This window comes from Panulirus ornatus, chromosome 3 (assembly GCF_036320965.1).
Source record: "Panulirus ornatus isolate Po-2019 chromosome 3, ASM3632096v1, whole genome shotgun sequence".
Classification (NCBI taxonomy): domain Eukaryota; kingdom Metazoa; phylum Arthropoda; class Malacostraca; order Decapoda; family Palinuridae; genus Panulirus; species Panulirus ornatus.
In genome coordinates this window covers 12,410,506-12,436,278 of record NC_092226.1, presented here as the reverse complement: position 1 = coordinate 12,436,278, position 25,773 = coordinate 12,410,506, and the positions used below count along the sequence as shown (strand labels likewise).

The following is a 25,773-nucleotide window of genomic DNA, read 5'->3' as shown; positions in this document are numbered from 1 at the left end:
CTTCAACCACAACACTGATACTTATACTTGAAGAGCAGACGAGCTTTGTCACTCCGTCTGGAAGGTGCATTGCTTGACATATTGTTAAATCTCTGTCTTCAGGATGGCTGACGCGGAGCAGAAAGCAATGCAGCTGATGGCTGAGGCCGAGAAGAAGTTGTCTTCTTCAAAAGGATTTCTTGGATCTCTGTTTGGGTAAGTTTATTTGATTATATATACTGTGGTCTTGGAAGTGGGTGGATAAATACATCACAAGCTCCCCATTGTCATCAGATTTGTAACTTACAGTTGTGACATTATACCCCGGAAATACACAGCTGTTTAGTCTAGGGACGGCATTACTCTGAACCCCATATGGGCATAGTATCTGACATTTTATTTAGGTTAGCCAGTAGTGAGGGTGGTGCTGCTGCAACTTTGATGTTGCACGAACATCAGGTATTCATACTTCTCAGAGATAAAGCATAGTTATGTAATAGGCATATTCATGCATACACTGGATAAGAAATAAATATACCCGATATAGACCGAGAGCATCTTGAGAAAGCTGTGAGACTGACTACCACTAGGGTTCTCCTGCAGGTACCACAGGACGGACGTGTATAACTTGTCAGGGTAAATTACCAGTACAGCCATATATCGAAACTAGGTTTCAGTATTGAGTGAACTTGACATACAGTATTTGTGTCGTGTTTAGAGAACATAGTGAGTTGCAGAGCATGGTAAGGAACATTATGTTATGTTTAGGAATATCAGATGATGTCATAGTGGTCAGGGTTAGATACATAAGGGAAAATGTGGAGTTAATGTAAAAGCGTGTGAAGGACTTGGAGATAATCATCCTCTGAAAATCTTGTATAACCTTCATAGTAGTAAAGATTTATCTTAATGTTTGCAACAAAGTATTTTAGGCAAAATGTTCCACTGACAACCATGATTACCTGTCATGTTAACTTCTCCGGAATATTAACAAATGAAAGACTTCGTGGCCAATCTTACGACAGCTTAACCTCCCAGCAGGCAGTGATTCCAAATTATCCCCAGCAGGAAACCAATTTTATTATAGATATACTTTGTAAATGATTTCCATGTTATTTTTTTTTAATCTTTCACTTTTGATAATCCCACATTTTCCATAAAATACATTAGATTCGCTGCAGAATTGCCTTTGCAATATTATAGGATAAGACATGATATTCTAAATCATTCCTTGCAACTCTCATTCAAGTCTAAACACTACACTAGCATTGCAAAACTAACTTTTTCATTATTCAGAACTAGTTTTGGGGCATGACTAAACTGGTAATTTATCCATTTGTTTTTGATTTTGATTGATCAGAGGACAGAAACACCTTCAAACCATATGAACATTGTCGGATAAGTATTGTAGTATAAATCTATGGCTCGTATGCTAATTGACAATGTGTTAGATAAAAGAAAAGACTTCATCAACTTTTACTAGTATGGACGTTGTAGAAACACCAGTAAAATCTAGTGGAGGCTCCTCAGCTCATTAACTTGTGGGGATTTTTGAGAAGTGTATATTACTGGACTCCAAGCACTTCATAGAAGCGATTTATATGACTGCTGAATCATTTTAAACATTATTGTTTCCTTCTTAATGAATAATTGAGTGTGTGAAGGGCTATGAAGGTTAAGGAAAATGTTGGGTTAATTAACAGATAGAACACTGGTAGAAGTCAACAGAACGTTTGAAAACCTCATTTAAGTTTTAGCAAGAGATATGTAGTGTAGGTACATCAGATTAATGTGCTGTGGTGTTTGGGACTTCTCGGAATGATGCTTTTTGGGGAGGATGGGCAGTGGACTCCCAGCCACCATCTATCAACATCTGTATATATGTTTTTTTGGCAGTTTGTATGATGCTCAGTCATGGGTATGACTAATATATTTCAGCAGTAGCATTGAAAATTAAGATGTTTCAGTTGTAAATTCTTGTGATTTCTACAAGTGTTTACACTACTTTACTTTGATCAACTACATTTTCTATGATCTTCATAGCATTCCCCATGCCACTTAATTGTTGCTATAGGATAAGAAACAATGTTACTGTTCTTGTAGTTTTTAGCTAAATTATTTCTGCTAAGTTTGAGGAGTCTATTGACATAAATTTTTTCCAAATCCATAGAGCAAGAAGGTGATGCTCATGAACCAAAATTTTAGAGAAAACAATTTATGGTCTCACAACTTAGTAAAGGCGACTTAGACCACTGTTGTGGGATATGTAAAATTATGTTCTTATCCTCTGATGATGAATATGATAGGGAGAAAGGCTCTGAAGCTCCAAGAAAATGTGAGTTTTAGGGGTGGAAAGGTGAAACACATGTAAATATCAGCAAGATATATGCAGACCTCACATAACATCCCCTTGAAGCCAAAATTCCTCTTTAATTAATATGCTAGAGATGCATGGTTTTAGCTTTATGCTAACTGCCAAAGCACATAAGCATAGTTGAGGACACACCTGAGGAAAATTTATGCAGTTTTGGAGTGGATATGAGGGTTAAAGAATTAAATGAGAGTGAAGGAAGACATTGATTTTGATGGTTTTCCTTAGAGAAATTGATGATGCCAAGGGTGTCATAGGGTGTCAGACATAATATTGGAGTGAACAAGCGTCTTCCACTAATATACCAATTGGAAAACTGGATAAGAAAGCTAGAGGACATTGCTAGGGACCATGAAAAGGGCAAAAATATGTATTAGAAGGAAATCTAAAGGACAAGTTAAAGAAGCTGGAGGTTTATACAAGGGGCAGTGAGGTATGTCAGAGAGAAATAGAGGTAGACAAGTCAAGCTGAACTGTGATGGAGCATTACAATAAGATTGATGAACTGAAGGATGAGCTCAGCATGGATACACAAAAATGAAGGCAGGATTTCAGTGGAAGATGACTGTGCAGCATTGAGGAGGCAGTCAGGGATAGGAAAATGAAGGAAGTATAAGATAGAATTAGTTGAAGGAGTTGAAAGGGCAAATATTGTCCAGAACAGCTGTGCATCAGTTGAACAAGATGGGTCTCTATGCAGATTCACAGTGCAGCTGTGCAAAGAGAGGTAACAAGGCATAAGATGATAATGGGCTGTGAGCTGGAGGAAGATCTACCTGCCGAGCATGATGGAGGAATGAGTACCCAGGGAAGGAAAAAAAGGTCCAGGGCAATGGATTTGATAAAAGGAAATGGAGAAATTAAAGAAGTTAGGAGAATGGGGAGGTACAGGGAAGACACCAGGGGAAGACCACTCAGGGTAACATATGATATAGAGATGTGTAACCATTAGGTAATGAAACAGCTATATGAACATGCCAGAAAAAGAGTGGTACAAAAGAGTGTTTTTCAGCAATGACAGATTGAGGGAACAGATAAAGAGAGCTGACAAAAGGCAGTAGATGTGAGGAGTCAGATTGGGTCATAGTAAGTAGTCCAAGGAGGCTAGAACTAGTTAGTAGCAAGTACATTAGGCTGAAGGTTCTGTATACAAATGCAGATAGCCTGGAGGTAAATGGAAAGGGGCTCGAATTGAGGGACTGTTTATAAGATTGCAACCCAGACATTGTGGGAGTGGTGGAGATGAAACTTACTCATGAACTTTAAAGTAGTCTGTCCAGACGGATACACAATAGCAAGAAGAGCTAGAGGAAAATTGAGCATGGGGATTATCCCTTTTGGTAAGGCTTTCTAGGAAATATCAGTAGATATTGTCTTCAGACACTGCATAATGGGTAAAATTACTATGGACAGGAAAGGCATAATGATACTTTGATTTATAATCCTCCAAAGAACTGCAGTAATGTAGAATTGGTATGTACTGAGAATAGTGAGGGCACAATAGATATGGTGAAGGAAGCAGCAAGACACTTCCTCCTAGATGGTAAAGTATTGATATTTGGAGATTTCAAATACAGGGAAATAGACTGGGAGAACATAGAGGCACAAATTCCTTGAAAGTATACTGGAGAAATTCTGCTTCATGTCACTGAGCGTATGAGAACTTTGGGGGTTGATATGATTTCTCTACTTGAATTTGTCTTCACCCTCTGCATTATTGAAATATAACACATGAAGTATAATGCTTCTTTTGGAAAGTGATTATATAGTGCTTGAGTTTGAATATTTGATGGTGGAAGATGGATCATAAGGTGCACATGAACCAAAGAGAAAGTATTGCCATGGCAGCTACATGGAACTAAATGATTTCTTTGTGAGTATAAAGGTCTCTTGCCTACCACAGTTTGGAATATGCATGCATAGAATAACATATACCATTTTACCAACCATAGCATCAAGTTTTGAGTATCCACAATTTTCCATGGGACCACCAAAACTGTTTCCATCCAGTCGGCAAGTGTCACTTGGCCTTGGGCCGCTTGTGGCCTAACCCAGCTGACTGCCTTATCTAGGAAGAGGCAGGAGTGTTATAACCTATGGGTGCTGCTTGGGTGAGTATCAAGGTAGCATTTGATGCAATGTAGCTGGCTGGCTAATTTTGGGGACAATGGAAGCACAGCATCAGGGATGACATACTGCCATTATTTCCATACTATGATATTATGTTACAGGTAATGATACAGGTCGGGATGTCTTGAAAGTATGTGAATATAACAAAGATGAAAGGAAAGGAGATATAACCAAGATGAAAAGAAAGGAGATATAGTAGTATGTTTTAGGAAAAACCAAGATGAAAAGAAAGGAGATATAGTAGTATGTTTTAGGAAAATAACCTGGATGTTCTATCTCAGAGTGAGAAGAATGACTAGGGGTAAAGTCAGGGTTAGTGTGAGGGTGAAAGCTAAGAAATGGGTAGCATTTTTGTCAAAGGAGGTGTAGTAGGAATGTATGATGGAGTGTAGTGAAGTGAATTTGGACTGCTTTGAGTAGAAATTAAAGTGAATTGCAATAGGCTGGTGTTTATATAGGTGGATGCTTATTAGTGCATATTTACTAAGCCATGAGAAAAAAAATGGACAGTTGTTTAGGGAGTAACAGTGATTATGTCAGCAGTTTTGATGCATGAGATTGGGTATTAGTGATGGGTGATTTGAATGTGAAAATGGGTAAGGTGGTTGTTGAATGTGTAATTGGGGATATGGAGTATAAAGTGAACAGGAATGCTGAACAGCTTGTGGTGTTGTGTTGTGTACTGAAACAGCACTAGTGGTTAAGAATACATGGGTTAAAAAGAGGGACTTAAAAGTATTTGTGGTTGAGTGGGAAAGATAAGTGGGCTTTATTGGATTATGTACTAATTGATTGGTGTGCTAGAGAGAGGCTCATGGAGGTGAATGTGCTGCTTGGGGAAGCTGGTGAGATGTCTGATCATTACCTGGTGGAGGAAAGGGTGAAGATATTGTAGAGGCTTTCAGAGAAGAGGATGTGATATGGATGAAAAGAGAGTGATGAGAGTAAGTGAGCTTGGAAAAGAGTCTTATGTGAAGAAAATGCTAGGAGAGAGTGAGTGCATTATGGCAAAAGGTGAGAATAAACAGTTAGGGGAGTGGGAGATGTTTAGGGAAGCAGTGCTAGCATGTGCAAGAGAAGTATATGGAAGGTAGAAGGTAAACAGGTGAGAAAGTATAATGAGTGGTGGAATGACAAAGTAAAGTTGCTAGTGAAAGACAGAAAAAAAAAGGTGTATGGACAGTACTTGCAGGGAAGGTTTGCAACTGAATGGGAGATGTACAAGAAGAAACAGTAGCTAGTCATGAGGAAAGTGTAGGAGCAGAAAAAGAGGGCAAGAGAGAGTTGTGGTGAGTGATTATCATCATACTTAAGGGAGAATAATAAACTGCTTTGGAAGGAGTATGAGAAAAAACAAGAGAAATTTGGTAACACTGGTGAAGGGTGCAGATAAGGAAGTGGTAACAAATAGAAATGAACTAGAGGAGCTGGGGGTGATTAACTTGAAGGATTGTTGAATGTGTGGTTGATAAGGGTGGCAAATGTGGGGTATTTGGTTCAGGGAGATATGTGAAATGAGTCAGGGTAGGTGGTTTGATGAAAAGAAAAGAGGTGGTGAAAGCCTTGTGTAAAGTGAAATATGGCAAGGTGGCTGAAGTGGAGTGGATGGTGCTTCTGTTGAATTTTTAAGAAGGTGGTAACTCTGTTCTTGATTGGCTAATTAGAATTTTCATTATATGTATCGATCATTGTGAGGTGCCTGTGGATTGGTGGAATGCATGTATGTTGCTGTTGTATAAAAGCATTGGAGACAAAGGTGCTTGTTTGAATTATTGGCATATAAGTTTGTTGAATGCACTCAGTAAGTTGTTGTGAAGAGAAGTGTTTGAGAGGATGTTGGCATGCACAAATGCTTCAGATTGGAGAGGAATAATGTGGCTTTAGGAGTGGTAGAGGCTATGTTGATTAGGTGTTTGCTTTGAAGAATGCGGCATTTGTGGATATGGAGTAAGTGTATGATTAGGTTGATAGCAATGCTTTGTGGAAAATGTTACAGATATATGGTGTAGGGAGAAAGCTACCCGAAACTTTGAGGAGTTTTTATCAAGAGATTAAAGCACGTGTTTGAGCAGGTTGAGAGGGGGTTTGAGTGGTTCCATAAGAATGGTGGTCTGTGGCTGAGATGTCTCTTTCCACACATTCTTTAATGCTTCCAGAACCTTCACCCCTATATCTGCCCCTCTTAGTTACCTTCTATGGCAGGCATGAAATAAATGGGCCTTGTTCTTTCGCCCCTATCCCCAGGGATATTTTTTTTTTTTTTCATACTATTCGCCATTTCCAGGGATATATATATATATATATATATTATATATATATATATATATATATATATATATATATATATATATATATATATATATATTATTTTTTTTTTTCTTTTATACTTTGTCGCTGTCTCCCGCGTTTGTGAGGTAGTGCAAGGAAACAGACGAAAGAAATGGCCCAACCCCCCCCATACACATGTATATACATACGTCCACACACGCAAATATACATACCTACACAGCTTTCCACGGTTTACCCCAGACGCTTCACATGCCTTGATTCAATCCACTGACAGCACGTCAACCCCGGTATACCACATCGCTCCAATTCACTCTATTCCTTGCCCTCCTTTCACCCTCCTGCATGTTCAGGCCCCGATCACACAAAATCTTTTTCACTCCATCTTTCCACCTCCAATTTGGTCTCCCTCTTCTCCTTGCTCCCTCCACCTCCGACACATATATCCTCTTGGTCAATCTTTCCTCACTCATCCTCTCCATGTGCCCAAACCACTTCAAAACACCCTCTTCTGCTCTCTCAACCACGCTCTTTTTATTTCCACACATCTCTCTTACCCTTACGTTACTCACTCGATCAAACCACCTCACACAAATGCAAACATACTATTTCCATGAGATCAGTCTCTGCGCAAAAACATGCAGCGTGCAACAGTAGAGTTGTTGGGATATCACATCTTAAAAATACATATATGCTTTGGAAAGTATCGATAACATCTCAAGGAGAATTTGGCCCTACTTGACACTGGTTCATGGTTATGCTGCAGATCGACTCGGGAATTAAAACACTACTTCTAGTTTCATTCAATACCTCAATTGACTGTGATTCAACCTTGACTAATTACTTGCTTGTGGTTTAAGTTGCAAATTGTATTTGTTCACAGATATTGAAATAGTCACAGGTGGTTTGACTGAAAGCAAAGGGTGGTGAAGCTTAGTGAAAGTGAAATATCGTCAAGTCTTATCCAGTGATGTCTTCATACTTGACCTTTTAAGAATAACTCTTTTCATTGACTCCCTAATAAATTCATATATTATACGAACATTGTGAGGTCCCTGTGGATTCGCTGGAACATGTATTTGCTTCTGTATAAAAGACACGAGCCTAAGTGCTCGTTTGAATTTACTGGCTTATAAGATTTTTGAACACTCAGTATATTGTTTAAATTATTGAAGGCATGTTGCAATGCTACATATCCCATTCAGATTGAATGAATACATCATTGCTTTTAAGTGTTCAACTATTCTTGAATACTGATCACTTTCCCTTTGAAGCAATGCGCATTTTGATATGATAGTGTATATTAGGTTATACAATCTTTGATGGAAATGTTACAGATTATGTTAGGGAGAATAGTACGAAACTTTGGGTTAGTTTTTTTCAAGAGTATTAAGCACGTTTTGAGCAGGTGAGTAGGGGGTTGAGTGGGTTCCATTAGAATGGATGCTCTCTGGCTGAGATGTCTCTTTCCCCTTCTTTGAAGTAACCAGGGGATATATATATATATATATATATATATATATATATATATATATATATATACATATATATATATATATATATCGATCCCTGGGGATAGGGGAGAAAGAATACTTCCCACGTATTCCCTGCTTGTCGTAGAAGGCGACTAAAAGGGGAGGGAGTGGCGGGCTGGAAATCCTCCCCTCTCATTATTTTTTTTTTAATTTTCCAAAAGAAGAAACAGAGAAGGGGGCCAGGTGAGGATATTCCCTCAAAGGCCCAGTTCTCTGTTCTTAACGCTACCTCGCTAACGCGGGAAATGGCGAATAGTTTGAAAGAATATATATATATATATATATATATATATATATATATATATATATATATATATGTGGTGTGAGGTGGTTTGATCGAGTAAGTAACGTAAGGGTAAGAGAGGTGTGGAAATAAAAAGAGCGTGGTTGAGAGAGCAGAAGAGGGTGTTTTGAAATGGTTTGGGCACATGGAGAGAATGAGTGAGGAAAGATTGACCAAGAATATATGTGTCGGAGGTGGAGGGAACGAGGAGAAGTGGGAGACCAAATTGGAGTTGGAAAGATGGAGTGAAAAAGATTTTGTGTGATCGGGGCCTGAACATGCAGGAGGGTGAAAGGAGGGCAAGGAATAGAGTGAATTGGATCGATGTGGTATACCGGGGTTGACGTGCTGTCAGTGGATTGAATCAGGGCATATGAAGCGTCTGGGGTAAACCATGGAAAGCTGTGTAGGTATGTATATTTGCGTGTGTGGACGTATGTATATACATGTGTATGGGGGTGGGTTGGGCCATTTCTTTCGTCTGTTTCCTTGCGTTACCTCGCAAACGTGGGAGACAGCGACAAAGGAAAAAAAAAAAAAAAGAAAATATATATATATGGTAAAGTGTGTGAAAGAAGAAAGCTGAGCGTAAATGTGAATAAGAGCAAGGTTTTTAGGTAGAGTAGGGTTGAGGGACAAGTCAATTGAGACGTAATTTTGAATGGAGAAAAACTGGAGGAAGTGAAGTGTTTTAGATATCTGGGAATGGATTTGGCAGTGGATGGAAGCAGAAGTGAGTCATAGGGTGGGGCAGGGGGCGAAAGTTCTGGGAGCGTTGAAAAATGTGTGGAAGGTTAGAATGTTATCTCGGAAAGCAAAAATGGGTATGTTTGAAGGAATAGTGGTTTCGACAATGTTATATGGTTGTGAGGCGTGGGCTGTAGATAGAGTTGTGCAGAGGAGGGTGAATGTGCTGGAAATGAGATGTTTGAGGACAATATGTGGTGTGAGGTGGTTTGATCGAGTAAGTAATGAAAGGGTAAGAGAAGTGTGTGGTAATGAAAAGAGTGTGGTTGAGAGAGCAGAAGAGGGTGTTTTGAAATGGTTTGGTCACATGGAGAGAATGAGTGAGGAAAGATTGAGAAAGAGGATATATGTGTCAGAGGTGGAGGGAACGAGGAGAAGTGGGAGACCAAATTGGAGGTGGAAAGATGGAGTGAAAAAGATTTTGAGTGATCGGGCCCTGAACGTACAGGAGGTTGAAAGGCGTGCAAGGAATAGAGTGAATTGGAACGATGTGGTATACTGGGGTCGACATGCTGTCAGTGGGTTGAATAAGGGCATGTGAAGCGTCTGGGGTAAACCATGGAAAGTTTTGTGGGGCCTGGATGTGTAAAGGGAGCTGTGGTTTCAGTGCATTATACATGACAACTAGAGACTGAGTGTGAACGAATGTGGCCTTTGCTGTCTTTCCCCCCCTCCCCCCGTATGTGCACGAGGTAGTGCTAGGAAAAGACATCAAAGTCTATATATATACACATATATTTTACTCAGTGATAAGTGCTCTACCAATTTTCAATGTCAGAATGTGAAAAGATCATTCATTTGACTTAATGAAAATCTTTAGCACTTTGAATATACAGTAAACCACAGTGAATGGGTTAAGAAAGGGATAAAGAAACTGCTTTGAACTACAGGCCAGTCTCACTAACAGGTGTGTTTTTTAAAGCATTTGGAGTATGCATTGCAGTGGCTTGCTCAGAACTGCACTGTGTAATTAATGGTGAAGGCATGTAGGGAGCCAGCTTTCGGTAATAGTAGCATGTAATATCTATAGAAACGAGAATGGAAAACAGAGTGACTTTCAATGTTTGGTTTGAGAGAGTTGCTTTAGATTTAAATTCTGTAAAGCTAGAACAGCCATAGATAGGCAGTACTCCATTCAGGGGTGAATCAGCCCTTTTTTATATTTTATTTGTAAAGGGAGTAACTGTTCACAAGATATGTCTTTGGGAAAGACACTATTTTAGGGGCAGCCATTTGTATTTGTGTAATGTAGTGGTTTCTTGAATAGATTAGATGGTACAGTTATACCAAGTATGGTTAGCTCATTAAATGGTAAAACCACCGACCCAAGAAGAAAGTCATGAAAAGTTTTAGAAAGGATTGAGAAAAAAAGTGGGCTTTATGTGAGTTAAGCTTAATTAGGTTGTTTATGGTTCTGAAGTGAATTGATTACCGTATTTATATTTTACTTTAGTACTACTTTATGGTGCGGTACATGATAGAATGATTGATGCATTTGTTTTAATGACTGGTTGTAGTTCTTAGGAAAGACACTAGTAAAGATTCTTGAAGCTGTTGTCAAGATGCCAGCAGCCACACACTAATCATCTGATGCAGTGGTTTGTTTTATAATGCATGGCCTTACTTGTGATGGAGGCATGCAGATATCTAGATCCAGGAGCAGAAATTTAGTATCTCTTGAAAAGAAAATCAACATAACTGCTGAGGGAAGTTGGACTGCATTTTGAAGTCAGTTTAGGAGATAAGCAGTCAAATTGCTGTAAACTAAACTCTGTTAAATACGTATATGGATCTAGAGTTGCCTTGCCTCTGAGAGCAATACTCTTCTTTTTAAGGATGAATGAGGTCTTTAATTGGAGTAACTGCGAAGAAGATTCCCAGTTTTTTGTAGCAAACTTAGCTATTCCTATGATGTGAAGGATTTCAGAATAGATTTAATGTTACAATGATTGCAAGGATGTTCATTTCATTGAATGATGAAACTGCTGACTTATCAAAGGAAACAGAAAATCATAAAAGAAGGAAGATGAAATTTAGTTGTAGAAGTGTTAGACATGGCTAGGTTTTATGTAGATGTATATGATACAGACTACATAATCCCTCTTTTAGTTTGTTGTCTCCCTTGTTGAACTACTGTATATATATACTTCATTTTAGAGTGAATGATTTGCTGCTGTTTTGCAGTTTAGATCAATTGATTTCTGTGCTGTAAGTTTTCATAGTTTTTGTTCAGTTTATTTTGGGTTAAGAATGATCATTATTTTATTGATTTGTGTATAGTTGTATGCTATATTTTGGTGTGTTCTTTGTTGAACTGCTGGATGTATGCTTCATTTTAGAGTGAATGATTTGCATTTGTTCTGCAGAGTTTAGATTTATTAATTTCTTTCTGTACTGTAATAATTTTGTTGAACTACTGTATGTATACTTCATTTTAGAGTGAATGATTTGCTGCTGTTTTGCAGAGTTTAGATTTATTAATTTCTTTCTGTACTGTAATAATTTTGATAGTTTTTGATTGATTTATTTTGAGTTAAAAATGATCATGCTTTTATTGATTTGTATATGATTGTATATTGTATTTTGGTCTTCTTTATTGAACTATTGTATCTTTGTTGAACTACTGTATGTATACTTCATTCTAGAATGAATGATTTGCTGTTGGTTCGCAGAGTTTAGATTTTTACTTTCTTACTGTACTGTAATAGTTTTGATAGTTTTTGTTTGTTTATATTGGCTTAAGATTGATTGTGCTTTTATTGATTTGTATATAGATATGTATTAAGAATTAGTTGAGGATTTTCTCTTGATTTTTGGTGTTGTTACAGCACTGAACTTTAATTAGGGTCTCTTTCAACAGATTGAATGAATATGTATTGTTATATATTAAAGAAAATAGGAAACCAGACATTAGCAGAAATCTTTGAATACATGTGAAACCATATTTGTGTTTCATAGAGAGAATGCAAAAGCTGAGCAAATCTTCCTGGGAGAGTGCTGTCAGGAGCAATGAACTAAGGGATGGCATATGCAGTTTGAGGATTTGAATCAGATATCAGGAAATGGGCAGTGTAAGATTATGAGCAATAGGTGTGATCAGATATGAGTAATTGGCACCTGTGAATATAAGGTGAGATCAGTAATTGGTGATCTTGATGGGAAGAGGTGAGTTGGTATTCAACTTTGTTAGTTTTGTTCCAGTGAAATAGATGTATTCTGTGACAGGACCACTTTCTAAAGTATGAGATGAAAAAAGACAAGGAAATACACATACACCTGAGCATGTGCTCAAAGAAGGTGACACATGTAGTTCTGAATTACAAACTAATGTCATTAAGAAGCATGGCCTACAAGAAACTAGAGAAGATGATTGATCGACTAACAAGTGATTTTGTGACTTGCAAGAACTTGTGCAGTGAAACATGCCATGACTTCAGAAAGAGATCATGTGCAAAGAATCTTTTGAACTTAATGTGAGCATCGTATTAGAATAGATAGATGGGTTATCTGTCTGTGGAATACCAGAAGAGCTTTGAGACTTTCCCCACAGATGATTGGTAAAGAAGTTACATTTTCAGACTGGAATCAGAGGGACTACAAAGCAGAGAGAGTATTGAGTACATATAAGGGAGCCTTTTTGAGTTTAGCAAAGGTTATGTGTTGGGTCTCTTAGGGATCAGTTTTGTGACCGTTTCATATCAAAGTAATGATTTGTCAAAAGAAAACAAATTAAAGCTTAATAAGTTTGACTTCAGATGTATGGAAGAAATGCAACAGTTGTTAGACAGAGGATGAATGAAATTTAACCATAATGCATGTAATAAAAATTGGAATTGGCTGCTTCCATATTGGTGAACAACAGGTGAAAAGAATGTGTGTGAAAGGGACCTTGAGTTAACATTACTCTAGAGTTTTTACTAGAAAATTGTGTGAAAAGGCTTGTTATAGAATGTGTTTTCTTGGCTTTATCAAAATTTATCAAGTGAGTGAATACTGAGGTGTTTTGAGGGTCTTTACAATACATAGTTGACCCAGTTTGGACATGTGGCAGTTTGGTCAGTGCACTTGATGGAGCACTTAGAAATGTTTAGGGAGATTTAACAAAATTCAGTGAGGATGGTGCCAGAATTAAGCAAAATGAGTTATGAGGAGCAAAATGAAAATTCATTCATATTTGAAGAAAGAAAGAGAAGGGGAAACATTTTAACTATCATGAAATTCCTTAAGGATTATAATGATGTTAACATAACCTATTTGAAATTCACTGGGACTCAAAATCAGTGTGGACATAAGAAATGAGGCAAGACAAAAGTCTGAAAGATAAAAGGTAATATTTCTTCAATATTAGGCAAGATGAAAGTCTGAAAGATGTAAGGTAATATTTCTTATTTGACAAATTTGTGACATAGATCAAACTATGCAAAGATGAAGTGAATGCTGGTACTGTAGTACATGGAAGGTTCAAGACTTTATAATAGAATTGTCAGGTTAAAAGATATGAATAAAAGGTGATGATGTATATGTAAATGTGTATCAGTGATTGGTTTTAGTGATATGTTTATGAAGTTTTTTGTTGCTTACATTACAGGGGCTTCAAGGGAGGTTTTGGCTTACAGTGAATGTTTGTTGAATTAGGAAAAGAATGCTGGAACATGTTGGTTTGTGGATATGTATTAGTATGTAAGAAAATTACATGTAGGTGTGAATTCAATTAGCCTCATATTAAGAATAGGTGGTTGTAATAAGAATACATATGCATGGAAAGGAGATAAAAAGGTTACAGTAGTTAGAATGTGGTATTTTTGAAGGAGGCCAAGACACCAGCTGAGTTAGGAAATAAACAAATTGCTGAGGCTTTTAGAGGAGTAGTGATAAGAACATATATGACTAAGTTTGATAGTTGTTTGGAGTGTTGCAGATGAATGGCTAATGAAATGGGTGCAACTGAGATGCTTCTGTGAAGTAGAATTGGCAGTGAGGAATGAGAAAGTCAGGTGGACATTCTGTTTTTATTTATAAAGTGACTGTAAAAGAATAATATGGAGCAGTGTAAAGTGCCCCTGAATAATCTGAGTGGGGAAGCATATAAAGAAAAGGTATGATAATGATGGAGGAACAGATTGAGGGAATGTATGTGTTTGTGTCTCTTTAACATAAATTTCTGAGAAGTGGCATTTCCATGAACCATGTGGTAGTGTAAGATGTCGATCACTAGATTGGTAGTAAGAGGATAATGATTTATATTATTGGTTGTTATTTGGAACCCATCCTCTGACAATTTTATTTTTTTCAGGTTTTTCTCGTGGGTAATGCTTCACTTTGTTCCTATGTCCTGGTCTTGTTAATGAAGTATCATGTCAGGAATGAATTTGAAAGAATTATGGTACAGTACTAACATGAAAATTGTTTGAAACAGGCCTTGTCAGGTAATGTGTTTTCTTATGTTAGAGATGCCTAACCACGGACTGCTGGGTGTTTGTGGTGATTGCCTTGCATGTCAACTAACTGGCTTTTCATGTAAATTGTAAAGGAATTTTTTTTACTGACCACTAACCAGCTTCACCATTTGAAGACATTGGTATTGTGACAGAACAAGATTAAAGTAAAATGTCAGTTATACTATTTTTCGTCCATGCTTTTTATTGCAGGCATCTCAGATTTTAGCTGACAGTAGATCTTAATGCCTCTTCTGCTCTATGGAGGATACAGAACATAGATGCATTTCCCATCTTTGTCTTGATAAATACATCTGAATCATCTTTTTCTGCTTACAAGCTTTGCAGAGTAAAATTCAGTTTTGATTTGACCTGGTGAGGTTACTCCCATTACATATACCTTCCGTTCCTTCATGCCCCAGGAATCCTTTCTATCCTTATGAGGCTCCTTCATCAGTCAAGAAGCTGGCCATGTCAGCTAGTCAGGACCACAGATCATAAAGTGTTGTGCTGTTATGTGTGCATCTATGTGAAGAAAGTGCAAAGCAATTGAGCTTTAAGTTAGAGTCTTCTTTACATTAGTTACATCACAGGCTTGAAGGACCATGAGATATGTTGAAACAGTGTTTTGTGGTGTTTTCATGATAGGTGATGTCCAGAATGTGAGCAAGAAAGTAATTTGTATTGGTCTGGTGAGTGTGGTTTCTGTGGTATGTATGGTAGGTTGGATTTCAAGACCAAGTTGGGAGGTCGGTTTTTAAGTGCTTGTTAGGTTGTTTCAGAGTGTATGTGTTCTGTCAGTGTTATATTTGTTGGGGATGGGAGAATTTGTTAATAAAGGTTTCTGAAATGTGAGACAGTAGTTAGCTATTTATTTTTACAATGGGGTTGGTGGTAAGTTATGGAGTGGTTAAGGTGGGAGAGGTTTAATGCTGCTGCATAGAATTGAAAGCTGAGTATGTGAAGGTGGGACTGTATTGGGAGAATCTTTGTTCCATTGTGCAGATGTGAAGTGTTAATCAAGAGGACGATCTAGTAAAATGCCTCCTACACCAGAATCTGAGGAACAAGGCTCCTCACCTTCCCCATAAGTATTTGAGGAACAGTACTTCACATTTCACCCCCCAGTATCTGAGGCACAAGACTCTTCACCTCTCTCGTTAGTAACTGAGGAACACTGCTCCTCACTTCCTCCACCAGTTCCTTAGGAACAAGGTTCCTCACCTCCCTTAACAGTATTCAAAGAACAAGGCTCCCCACCTCCTTCACCAGTATTCGAGGAACAGTGCTCCTTACTTTCCCTGCTAGTATTTGAGGAACAAGGCTCCTCACTTTCTGCACCAGTATCTAAGGAACAGGGGTCTTTGCCTCCCCCACCAGTCCCTGAGGAGCAAGGCTCCTCACTTAGCCGTCAGTAGTAGAGAAACTAGGCTCCTTCCCTCCCTTCTAATATCTAATGAACAGCTCTCCTCATTTCTCTCAGTCAGTTGCTTGGACTAGCTTCTGCTACCATTAAAACGAGTGAATGAGAGGATAATAATAATCAGTCAGTCCATCATGTCCTTAGGTGATAAAAAGGTTTCCCATATGAGGAATATTCTGCTGAAGATGATGAAGAAAAGGCTAAGAAGGTACTGTTGGAATATGGTAGCAGTGGTTAACAGCTTGCAGTATAGAATCCTTTCAGTGTAGGGAGGGGAGTCAAAATGTACATTTCACTTAGTAAATTAAACAGTAAGTTGTATTCTTTATATATTTTTCTTCCTATTTCTTGTTAGTAGGTTCATGATGAATTCATGCTCTAAAAATGAATTGAACATTAAGAAAGATAAAGGAATTAAAGATGGTACAGTAGAATGTTTGCAGTTCAGGGAGGCAAGGTGAGGCGATTGATTACATTTCATTTGAAAATATTAATTTTTTGTGAGTGATAAGGTAAATTGTATTTTATTTATACTCTACAGGTATTTTTTTTCCATTCAGTTCTCTTCAGTATTTTTTGATGCATGAACTAATGATTATCTTTAGATTCAGAAAGAATTTATGACAAACCCTTACCTGGCCTACCTCATTGTCCTGAAGAAATGTGGATGTGAGAATTAGGGGGATACCTCTCCTATCATTTTCTGTATGTGTTTTATATGATTTTTATTGCTTTGATAATAGTTTGCGTGTTATTTGGTACATTATTTCCACTGTTTACTTAACATTTTGGGTTTATTTTTTCTTTTAAGCCCATGATTGCTAACCTGTTATTAACATGGAAATGGATGTCAGTATATTGCCATTCAATACAGCACAAACCTTTTTGATAATGTTCGTTTGGTATATTTTGACCTAACTGCATGATGCAGTCATGCCTTTCACTCCCCATGCCAGTGATATTAACTCAAAAGCAACACACAAGGTCTCAGGACACTAATAGGCATGAGATTTGAACAAGAAAATGAATCTGTTAATCTCCTCAATAAACAATGCATCTTCACTCTAAACTACACCTTATCTGCCTTAGCAAATGTAATGAAACTGCAACCCTCACAGAATAGTGAACTGAGAACAGTCACAGATAATCAAGACCTACACCATGAAATAAAGATCCACCCAGTGCAGTTCCACTCCAGCAAACTCAGCACTTGACCCCTCCTACCTAAACCAAACCATAACTAACCGCCAACCTCCAAATAAAAATGAAAATACCAGCTCCAAAATAAGAATAAAAAGCTTACCCCAGCTTCACACTGTAGTATGTACCCTCCCACCCCCAACAGGTATAAAACTGATAAAACATTCAAACAACTGAAATAACACATCAAGTACCGAACAACTGCTCTCTGAATTCAGTCTAAAATTTCACCCCGCTCATCAGAAGCAAAGCCCCACTGAAGACATGAGTCACACTTTCCTGTTAGTGCTCTGAATATCACCCATCCCTAAAATGCTAAAGGCACCATTTCAGTATATCGTGTACCCTTTATGCCCATGATGCAGTTACCACAACAAAGACATCGAACACTTACTACTCATTTAGCTTGCACTCTCTGCACATAGATGCACACACAGCATTACTACTATTAATGGCTTATGATCCTGACTGGTGGACGTGGCCAGCTTCCTAAATGTAGGAGCCGAATAAAGACAGGAGGGACTCTCATGGCAAGAAGTAAGTAAGCATTTTGCTATCCCTGGTGTTAGGGGAGAATGAATACTACCCATAGGTGTATCTCCTACATGTCGTAAGTGATGACTAAGAATAGCTGGATTAGGGGGCTGGTAATTCTCCCTTCTTGTGTTATTACTTTATCTATAAAAGTAGGAACAGAAAAACAGAGTAGAGTAAAAAGAATAAGGCAAAGTCCTTAAAGGATTAGTTTTTGATGCTTCTTTGATAAGGTGAGAAAGATGACCAAATAAAAAGAGAATGTACTGGTTTATTGGACTACATTTTTTTTCCTGCTTTAATGAAAAAGATACTTGTTTGCTTGGACTATACATATATGATAAAAATATCATTGTTACCTTTGGTATTAGATCTTTCCATTGTTTGGTTATGAATTTAACTCTGGTTTGGGGTTACCAGATTTCAAGTTTTCTTTCTTTCCAGTTAATACAGTACCTTGTAGCAAACTGAAGTACGTTCATAAATCCAATTCTTTTGGCAAGTGTTTTATAAGATATAACATGTGTCACCAGTCACATTATTAATGAATCTAGTGGAATACCAGATACTTTTTCATCCTTGTGGTAATTGCCTGAAAACTTTGTGAGTGTACTTGGAAAACATATTCACTTACTTTTGATGGTTAGATTTATGAGTTTTCTTCTTATGAAAATGGAAAATTAAGGATGATAAAGTGAGATAAATTTTAATAAATATTCTTCAGTACATTGATTTTTTTAAGTAGAAATGCCTTTAAACAATTTAATGTAATAAGTTGCTGCTTACAGTATTGATTACCTTTCCGTAGGGGATCCTCAAAGGTGGATGAGGCCATGGACCTCTATCAGCAAGCTGCTAACAAGTTTAAGATGGCCAAAAAGTGGAGTTCTGCAGGACATGCCTTTACTGAGCTGGCCTCTCTTCATGGTAAAGCTGGATCACGCCTGGATGCAGCCACTAATTTTGTAGAAGCTGGAAATTGTTATAAGAAGACTGACCCCAATGGTTTGTATAGACAGATTGTCATTCATCAAATGGTTTTCCTTTAGGTTTCTTCATACCATAATGCACTTTGGCACAAAAGATGTGGTGAGTACTGCTGTATGTGCTACCCTCTTTTCTTGGCTAACTTTTGTTTAAGGCACTCACAGGTAGGTAATTTTTCTTTCTGTGTGAGTTCAAGTCCTGGGAATGGCAGTAAATGGGTACCTGGCTTAGGCTGGTGTGTGTGTGTGTGTGTGTGTGTGTGTGTGTGTGTGTGTGTGTGTGTGCACACATATATACATAGGAGTAAAGACATGGTACATGTATAGTAGGTTAAGAGAGGGAGCAACGTAAGTTTCAAACTCAATCCCTGTACACACACAAATTGTAATTGACACACACACACACACTCACACACACACACACACACACACAAACAAACACACACACACACACACACACACACACACACACTCACACACACACACACACACACACACACACACACACACACACACAGCATGAAAGTAAGCAAGAAACTTGTTGAAGAAGATGCACTGAAATACTTTTATGGTTTTTTAGTTATGGATGAATGTGATTGAATGACTGAGGAAATGATTAATGTGGACAGCATATATAGATTTAAGATTTATGATAATGACAGGTAGTAATTACAGACTTGAGGGATCATGAAGTTTTGGAAGATCTTACACTAGAAAAGAAAGAAAGGGGTAAAAAGATGGAAACACTTATTAAAAGATTGCTGGAAGCTATTGGTTTGCCATATGCAAGTTCAGTAATAAAGGAAAGAAGAATTGGTGATTGTAATCAAGCATTAAAGGGGTGACCAGTTACAGTTCATTTGCCTTGAGGTCATCATAACCAGGAGGTGCTTAGGAAATCACAGGAACATAAGGCAAGGTGGAATTCAGTGGGATATTCATCAAATGGTAAGTGGGAAGAGAGGGAGAAAAACAGTGAGCACATGCAGAAGACAAAACACGGCAGATGCCAAATGAGACATGAGGATGGAGCACCCCTGCCAGCACTGCAGAGAAGTCAGGGATGATAGTGTTAGATTGAAAGTTATGTATTCAAATGTTGATGGATTAATTGTTCGTGGGAAAGAACTAGAATTCAAGGATTGTATGAGTGAAAGTGCTCCTGATATTGTGGGAGTTGTGGGAACAAAGCTTACTAAAGAGATAAAGTTTCACCTGTCTTGGCGATATAGGTACACAATAGTAAGGAGGGAAAAAGAAGGCAAAAGGAGATGGGTGGAAGGGAAGAGGGATGGAGATTGGCCTTCTTTATAAAAGATAGCCCTGAATATAAAAGATAGCCTTGAATTTCAGGAAATAGTGGAGGATTACTGTTCAGACAGTACATAATGGGAAGAGTAATTCCAAGGAAGAAATGCCTTGTGATGTTAATATTATATTGTCCTCCAAAGCATTGAAGCAATCCAGAACAAGCATACAATAGTAATAATGAAGGAACACTCACTTCTCAGAGATGGTAGTGTATGGGCAATGGGAGATTTCATTTATTAAGAGATGGACTTGGGTCATTTGGATTCTCATTGTGATGGGAATTCATAAAGACACAAGTTTCAGTCTGTATGCAGAAGGTTTCTTGTAACAACATGTCATTGAACAGACCAAGATGTGAGGAAATGATACACCATCATTGCCCTATCTTATCCTCATAGGTATGTACTAGTATGGATGTAGAGAATAGAATACATATGATACATTGGGTATTGATTCCTTGTGTGTTGTAGAAAGAGATTAAGAAGAGCAGTAGCTCAGAGCTGGAAACCCCCTCCTTTTTGTATTTCAATTTCTAGAAGATAGAACAAATGAAGGAGCTTAGTGAGGGGTGCTCATCCTCCTTAAAGGCATAGGCTAGGGTCACTCATACTAATGTGGATTTTGAAAATGTTATATACTGTACACCAGTTGAAAGGAGTGATCAGGTAATGCTCATGTTTGAATGTAAGGTAAAAGAGGACATAAAAGAACAGAGGTGAGACAGGAAATAAAAAGGAGATATAATCATGGAAACTACTCAAGCCTCAGTAATTTTTATGATAACATAGATTGGGAAATAGAATTCAATAGCAGGAACTAGGGCTCTGTGTTGAGAGGTTTTATGAAATGTACAGTTGGGGCTGGTTGGTAAATGGGTATTATACTTAGGTTTGGGTGTTTATTGCATACATACATAGGAGTATAGAGATAGTCCATATGTAGAAGGTAAGAGATGGGGCAGTGTTAATGTAAAACTTTTATCCCTTAACAGACAAGTTGTAGTTACAAGTAGTAATCACACATACACTCACAGATACACACATTACTGCATGGTAGGTTGATTTAGAAGCTGGAATACCAGGTAGGAAAAAGGGGTTAGACCTCACTAATGGGTAGAAGATTATCTTAGTAAAAGGGAACAAGGGACATATGTCAGGGGAGCCTTCTCCAGATGAGTGGAGGTCAACAGTGGAGTGCTCAAGATTCTGTTTTGGGACCATCACTTTTCTTGATCTTTGTGAATGACCTAACTGAAATTATGAACTCCTTCCTGAATATATTTGCAGATATGAGAGTTTTGAGGGAAGTGAAAAATGAGGAGGATTGCAGTATCTTGCAAGGGTATGTAAACAGACTGCAAAGTTGGTGTGACACATGTTAAATGATGAGGATGGGACAAAGTAAGAGAAGGCCTCAGTATGATTATTGCCTAGCCAGAAATTAGCTTCAGGATTCTATGTGTGAGAAGGAATTAGGAGTCAAACATCATCCCTAACCTGTTGCTTAATTCCTTTATTAGGAGAATAGGAAAGGAGACAAAGTGTCTTTTGGCAAACAGCAGAATAGATTTCAAGTATATGGATAAGGAAATGTTTAGGAAGCTGTTTATATTCACCATAAAACCAAGATGAGAATTGCTTTTCAGTTTTGGTCACCTCTCCTAAAGAAGCACAAAGAGCTAATAAAGTTTCAGAGGAGGGCAACAAAGATGGTATCAGAATTAAGAGAGCAAAACTAGGTAAAGGAGGTGTAGAGATACAGTGTGGTGGTGATGTAAAGTGGCAGGTGACAAGCCTGCTTGCAGATGATACTGTGCTGTTTGCCAAAAGCGAAGAGGAGTTGCAGAGAGTTGTATGTGTTTTATGATGTGTGCAGGTGTGGGGTTTTGATTTTATATACAAGTGAAGGTAAGGTAATGGTGTTTGAAAGGAAAAAAAAAGTGAAAGTATGGATTTTGCAAAGCCCTGTAGAGTGAGAGAAGAAAGTGTACTACACTGTGTTATAGGTATGAGGGGAGAAAGACTGAAAGAGATGGCAGAATTTAGGTGTTTTGAAGCTATCTTGAGTAAAATTGGTGACATGGAAGGAGAGATAAGGAAGAGATCAGTATAGAGGAGAAGAGTCATTGTGTTCCTCAATAGAATAAAGGGTGGGGGTGTAAGTATGGAAGTGAAGAAAAGATTTAGGAACATCATAGTCCTCCCAACCCTGACCTATGCAGCTAAAACATGTACCTGGAATGAGTCACAGATGTTAAGATTCCAGGCTGTGGAGACAAGTTATTTGAAAGGAGCATGTGATATGACTAGAGGTAATGAGGAGGTGTATGAGATTTGGTATGGCAGGGATTACAAAGGGAATGAATTGTGCGATAGCGGAGAATGTTAAAGAGTTGGGGGCCCCGCAAATTTAAATCTCCTTCCCCTTATAGTACAAGTAGGTAAAAGAAATATGAATACAGACCCCTCTTGATGCATGCGATAATTACCTTCATAGAGATGTTTTGGTTAGTCAAAAACGTGGAAATCAGACAATGTAAATTGTGAAGATTAGGGTTTTCGTTATTGATAAGACAGTGTAGAATATTTTACCATTGAAAAACTATGGTAGATATGTACTACAAAACAATTTTAGAATCAGTTATAAATTTTTCAATCACTGCCTGGTATGGAAAACTTACGTGCAAAGATAAAAAGAAGTTGGGAAGGATTGTTAAGAAAGCAAGAAAACTAGGTGCAGAGACCACATCACTGAATAAGCTGTATCAAAAAGGTACAATGAAACAAGTAGACAGAATGATGAAAGATATAACGCATCCGTTACATAATTGTTACACGTATCTTAAATCTGGTAGAAGGCTAGCTCTGCCCAAGCTGCGCACTGACAGATACAAAAAGTCGTTTGTACCAAAAAGCATTCTGCTTTTCAATCATCTGTCATCACTATAACTTCTAGCTTTAAGTTTCATGATAACTGTAGGTGATGTGGTTCATGATAGGGATGGTGACAAGCTGATATCGCATGTACACAATAGCAAAGTAACATTTTATATGAAATAACCTATGCAATATTTCTTGTTAATATTTTAATGTTTTTTTTTTTTTTTTTTACAACTACTAAGGAGCTCTAAAGCCAAAACGAATTTCATTTTGTATTACATTTTGTATAACAATTTGACGAATAAAGTATCTTATCTTATCTTATCTTATCTTATATAGAATAATGTGATACACATACTCTACATTGAATTCTAGTAAATAAAAGCAGAAAATAAAAACTTTATTCCAACACTCACTTTTACTACTGTTTCTGAATTGTTTATTGGAACTGATGGAGGGGAGGAAAGAGAGTGGAGGAGTTACAGAGGAAGGGAGTCATCTAGTTCAGATGACACAGTTGGTGAAATAGGTGGTGATGGTTGAGTGGGTTCAGCTGTTATGTCACTAGATGTTTGACTGGTCCTTCTTATGCATGTCTTTTTTTTTTTTTTTTTTTAAGTAATCTAGCATTGTCTATTTAGCCTTTATTGTCATCTCTTGTTGATTTCTTCATAACACCTGATATTAGCTAGGACATTTTGGGCCACCTTTGAACTGTATTGTGTGTTTAGGTCATCCTCATCAAATGTTGTGAGAGCAAGGTCACTGTAGTGAACTGCTTCAGCTGACCTCTCGCCAGTGAGAGAACACACCTGCTTGACCTCTTCTTCATTTGTTATCTTATGTTCCTTTTCCAACTGAAGAACATCATTCAAGGGCTCTTCCTTATGTGATTCTAGCTACTCCTCCTCATCACCCTCATCCTCATCATAGCCAACATTTTTTTGCCATTTCCACAGTGTGTACACATGCTCTTCATATGTTGGTGTTGACATCAGAATTGTGGAATAATTAAACAAACAGAGGGCAAAGCTTCTGTCTCATTCTTTTCATACAGATACTGGTGATTTCCTTCAGGGCATCACTAATGATCATGATGGTATCCCTGACTGAAGAACTTCCAGAATATCTTCACAGTCCTCTGGTCATTCTCTGTAGCATTCATGAGTTTTGCAAATGTTCTTAGATAATAGGCTTTCTAAGTAGATATCATCCCTTAGTCCAAAGGCTGGATTAGAGATGTAGTGTAGGGTGGAAGAAAAAATACTGTAATGTTCTCATTAAGGTCCTATATTGAAGTTGGATGGCCAAGGGCATTATCAGTTAGAAGGAGAATGTTGAAACTTATTTTTTTCTTAGCACAGTACTCCTTTGGCTCTACATGGAGCTTTGCAGCAAAATGATGTCACAAAACTTTGTTATCCACCGCATTGGATTAGAATAAAGATATGCAGGCAACACTTGCTTCATGTATCCCTAAGAGCCCTGGGATTTTCCAAATAGTATACCATTGATGATTTTAGCTTGCAGTCACTGTCTTCATTGCCCCCACAAGCAGGGTGAGACAGTCCTTGGCAGCTTTGAATCCTAGCACAGTATTCTCTTCACTGGGAATGTGTTCTTAAAGGCTTCCTGTTCCAAAATAATCCTGTCTCATCTGTGTTAGAAATCTTGTTAGGAGAATAACCACCTTCCTTAATTATGGTCTTGAGAGTTCCTCAGAAAAATTTTTAGCATCAGCGACATAAGTTTAAGAAGCATCACTGGTTGTTTTGATGTAACTGGAGCTTATCCTAAAATTTGTGAACCAACCCGTACTTGCATGATATGTCTTTGCTGCTCTTTCTTCCACTGCCAACTAATTATGTATACCCCAGGTCTTTGCTTATTTCAAAGTGTGCTGACAGGAATGTTTTCATGAGTTTGGTGTTCAGCCCATGTGCTCAACATTCTTCCCATTCTCCCTGTAATAGAACTTTGGGAATATGAGGTCTTAGTTGCACTTTTGGCACTCACCTTGATCTTCTGTGCACTATCACATGGCACTCCCTTGATCTTCTCTGCACTATCACAAATAGTCTGTAAAGGAGATTCACTAATTCCAAGGGCTTGCCTGATATCAGCTCTTTATTTCTCTCTCTCGTGGCATTTGGGCACATCTGTGTTAACCTCAGTGATGATAGCCTTTCATTCTTAGCACCACTGTTACCAGGAGAACTTGAAAGATGCTTTGATGAAATGATGCAAGGGACAAAACATGATATACAGCATACTGTGGCACAGAGTACTGTAGCAGTGTGTGACTGTAGACTATATCCATGCTCTGAAGACTTCTAGGTGGGAAGCTGCATACCCAAGCCACATATACATGTGCTTCTCGCACAGTGCTAGCAACACCACATTACCATGCTGCCAGCCCATTGATGATCATGCTATTCCTAAGCCAACTATTAAAAGAATCTGTAAATGAACAATGCGTATTATTCTAGAAATGGCATAAATTAAAAACATGTAAACCAAGAGGTCCCTGTACACTCACTTTTTTTTATTTCCATGAAACATTTAATCCCAGTATTCAGTAATGGCAGTGATAGACTCAGCCCACTCGTGGCTAAATATAGAGCAATACTTTCTAAAATAAAAACCAATTTCATGGGTGCACTTATATATATGT

The 25,773-nt window shown here is 37.9% G+C and overlaps 1 protein-coding gene across 1 annotated transcript in view; it reads left to right on the top strand.

Moving 5' to 3' along the window:
* Positions 1-21: 21 nt before the first annotated feature.
* alphaSnap (Alpha-soluble NSF attachment protein) overlaps positions 22-25,773 on the top strand; it is a 37,239-nt gene continuing 11,487 nt past the window's right edge. The window contains exons 1-2 of the mRNA XM_071683759.1: positions 22-195; positions 18,732-18,928. Of these exons, the coding sequence (XP_071539860.1) occupies positions 104-195; positions 18,732-18,928 (289 nt within the window). The 5' untranslated portion in view covers positions 22-103. The remainder of the gene's footprint in view (positions 196-18,731; positions 18,929-25,773) is intronic.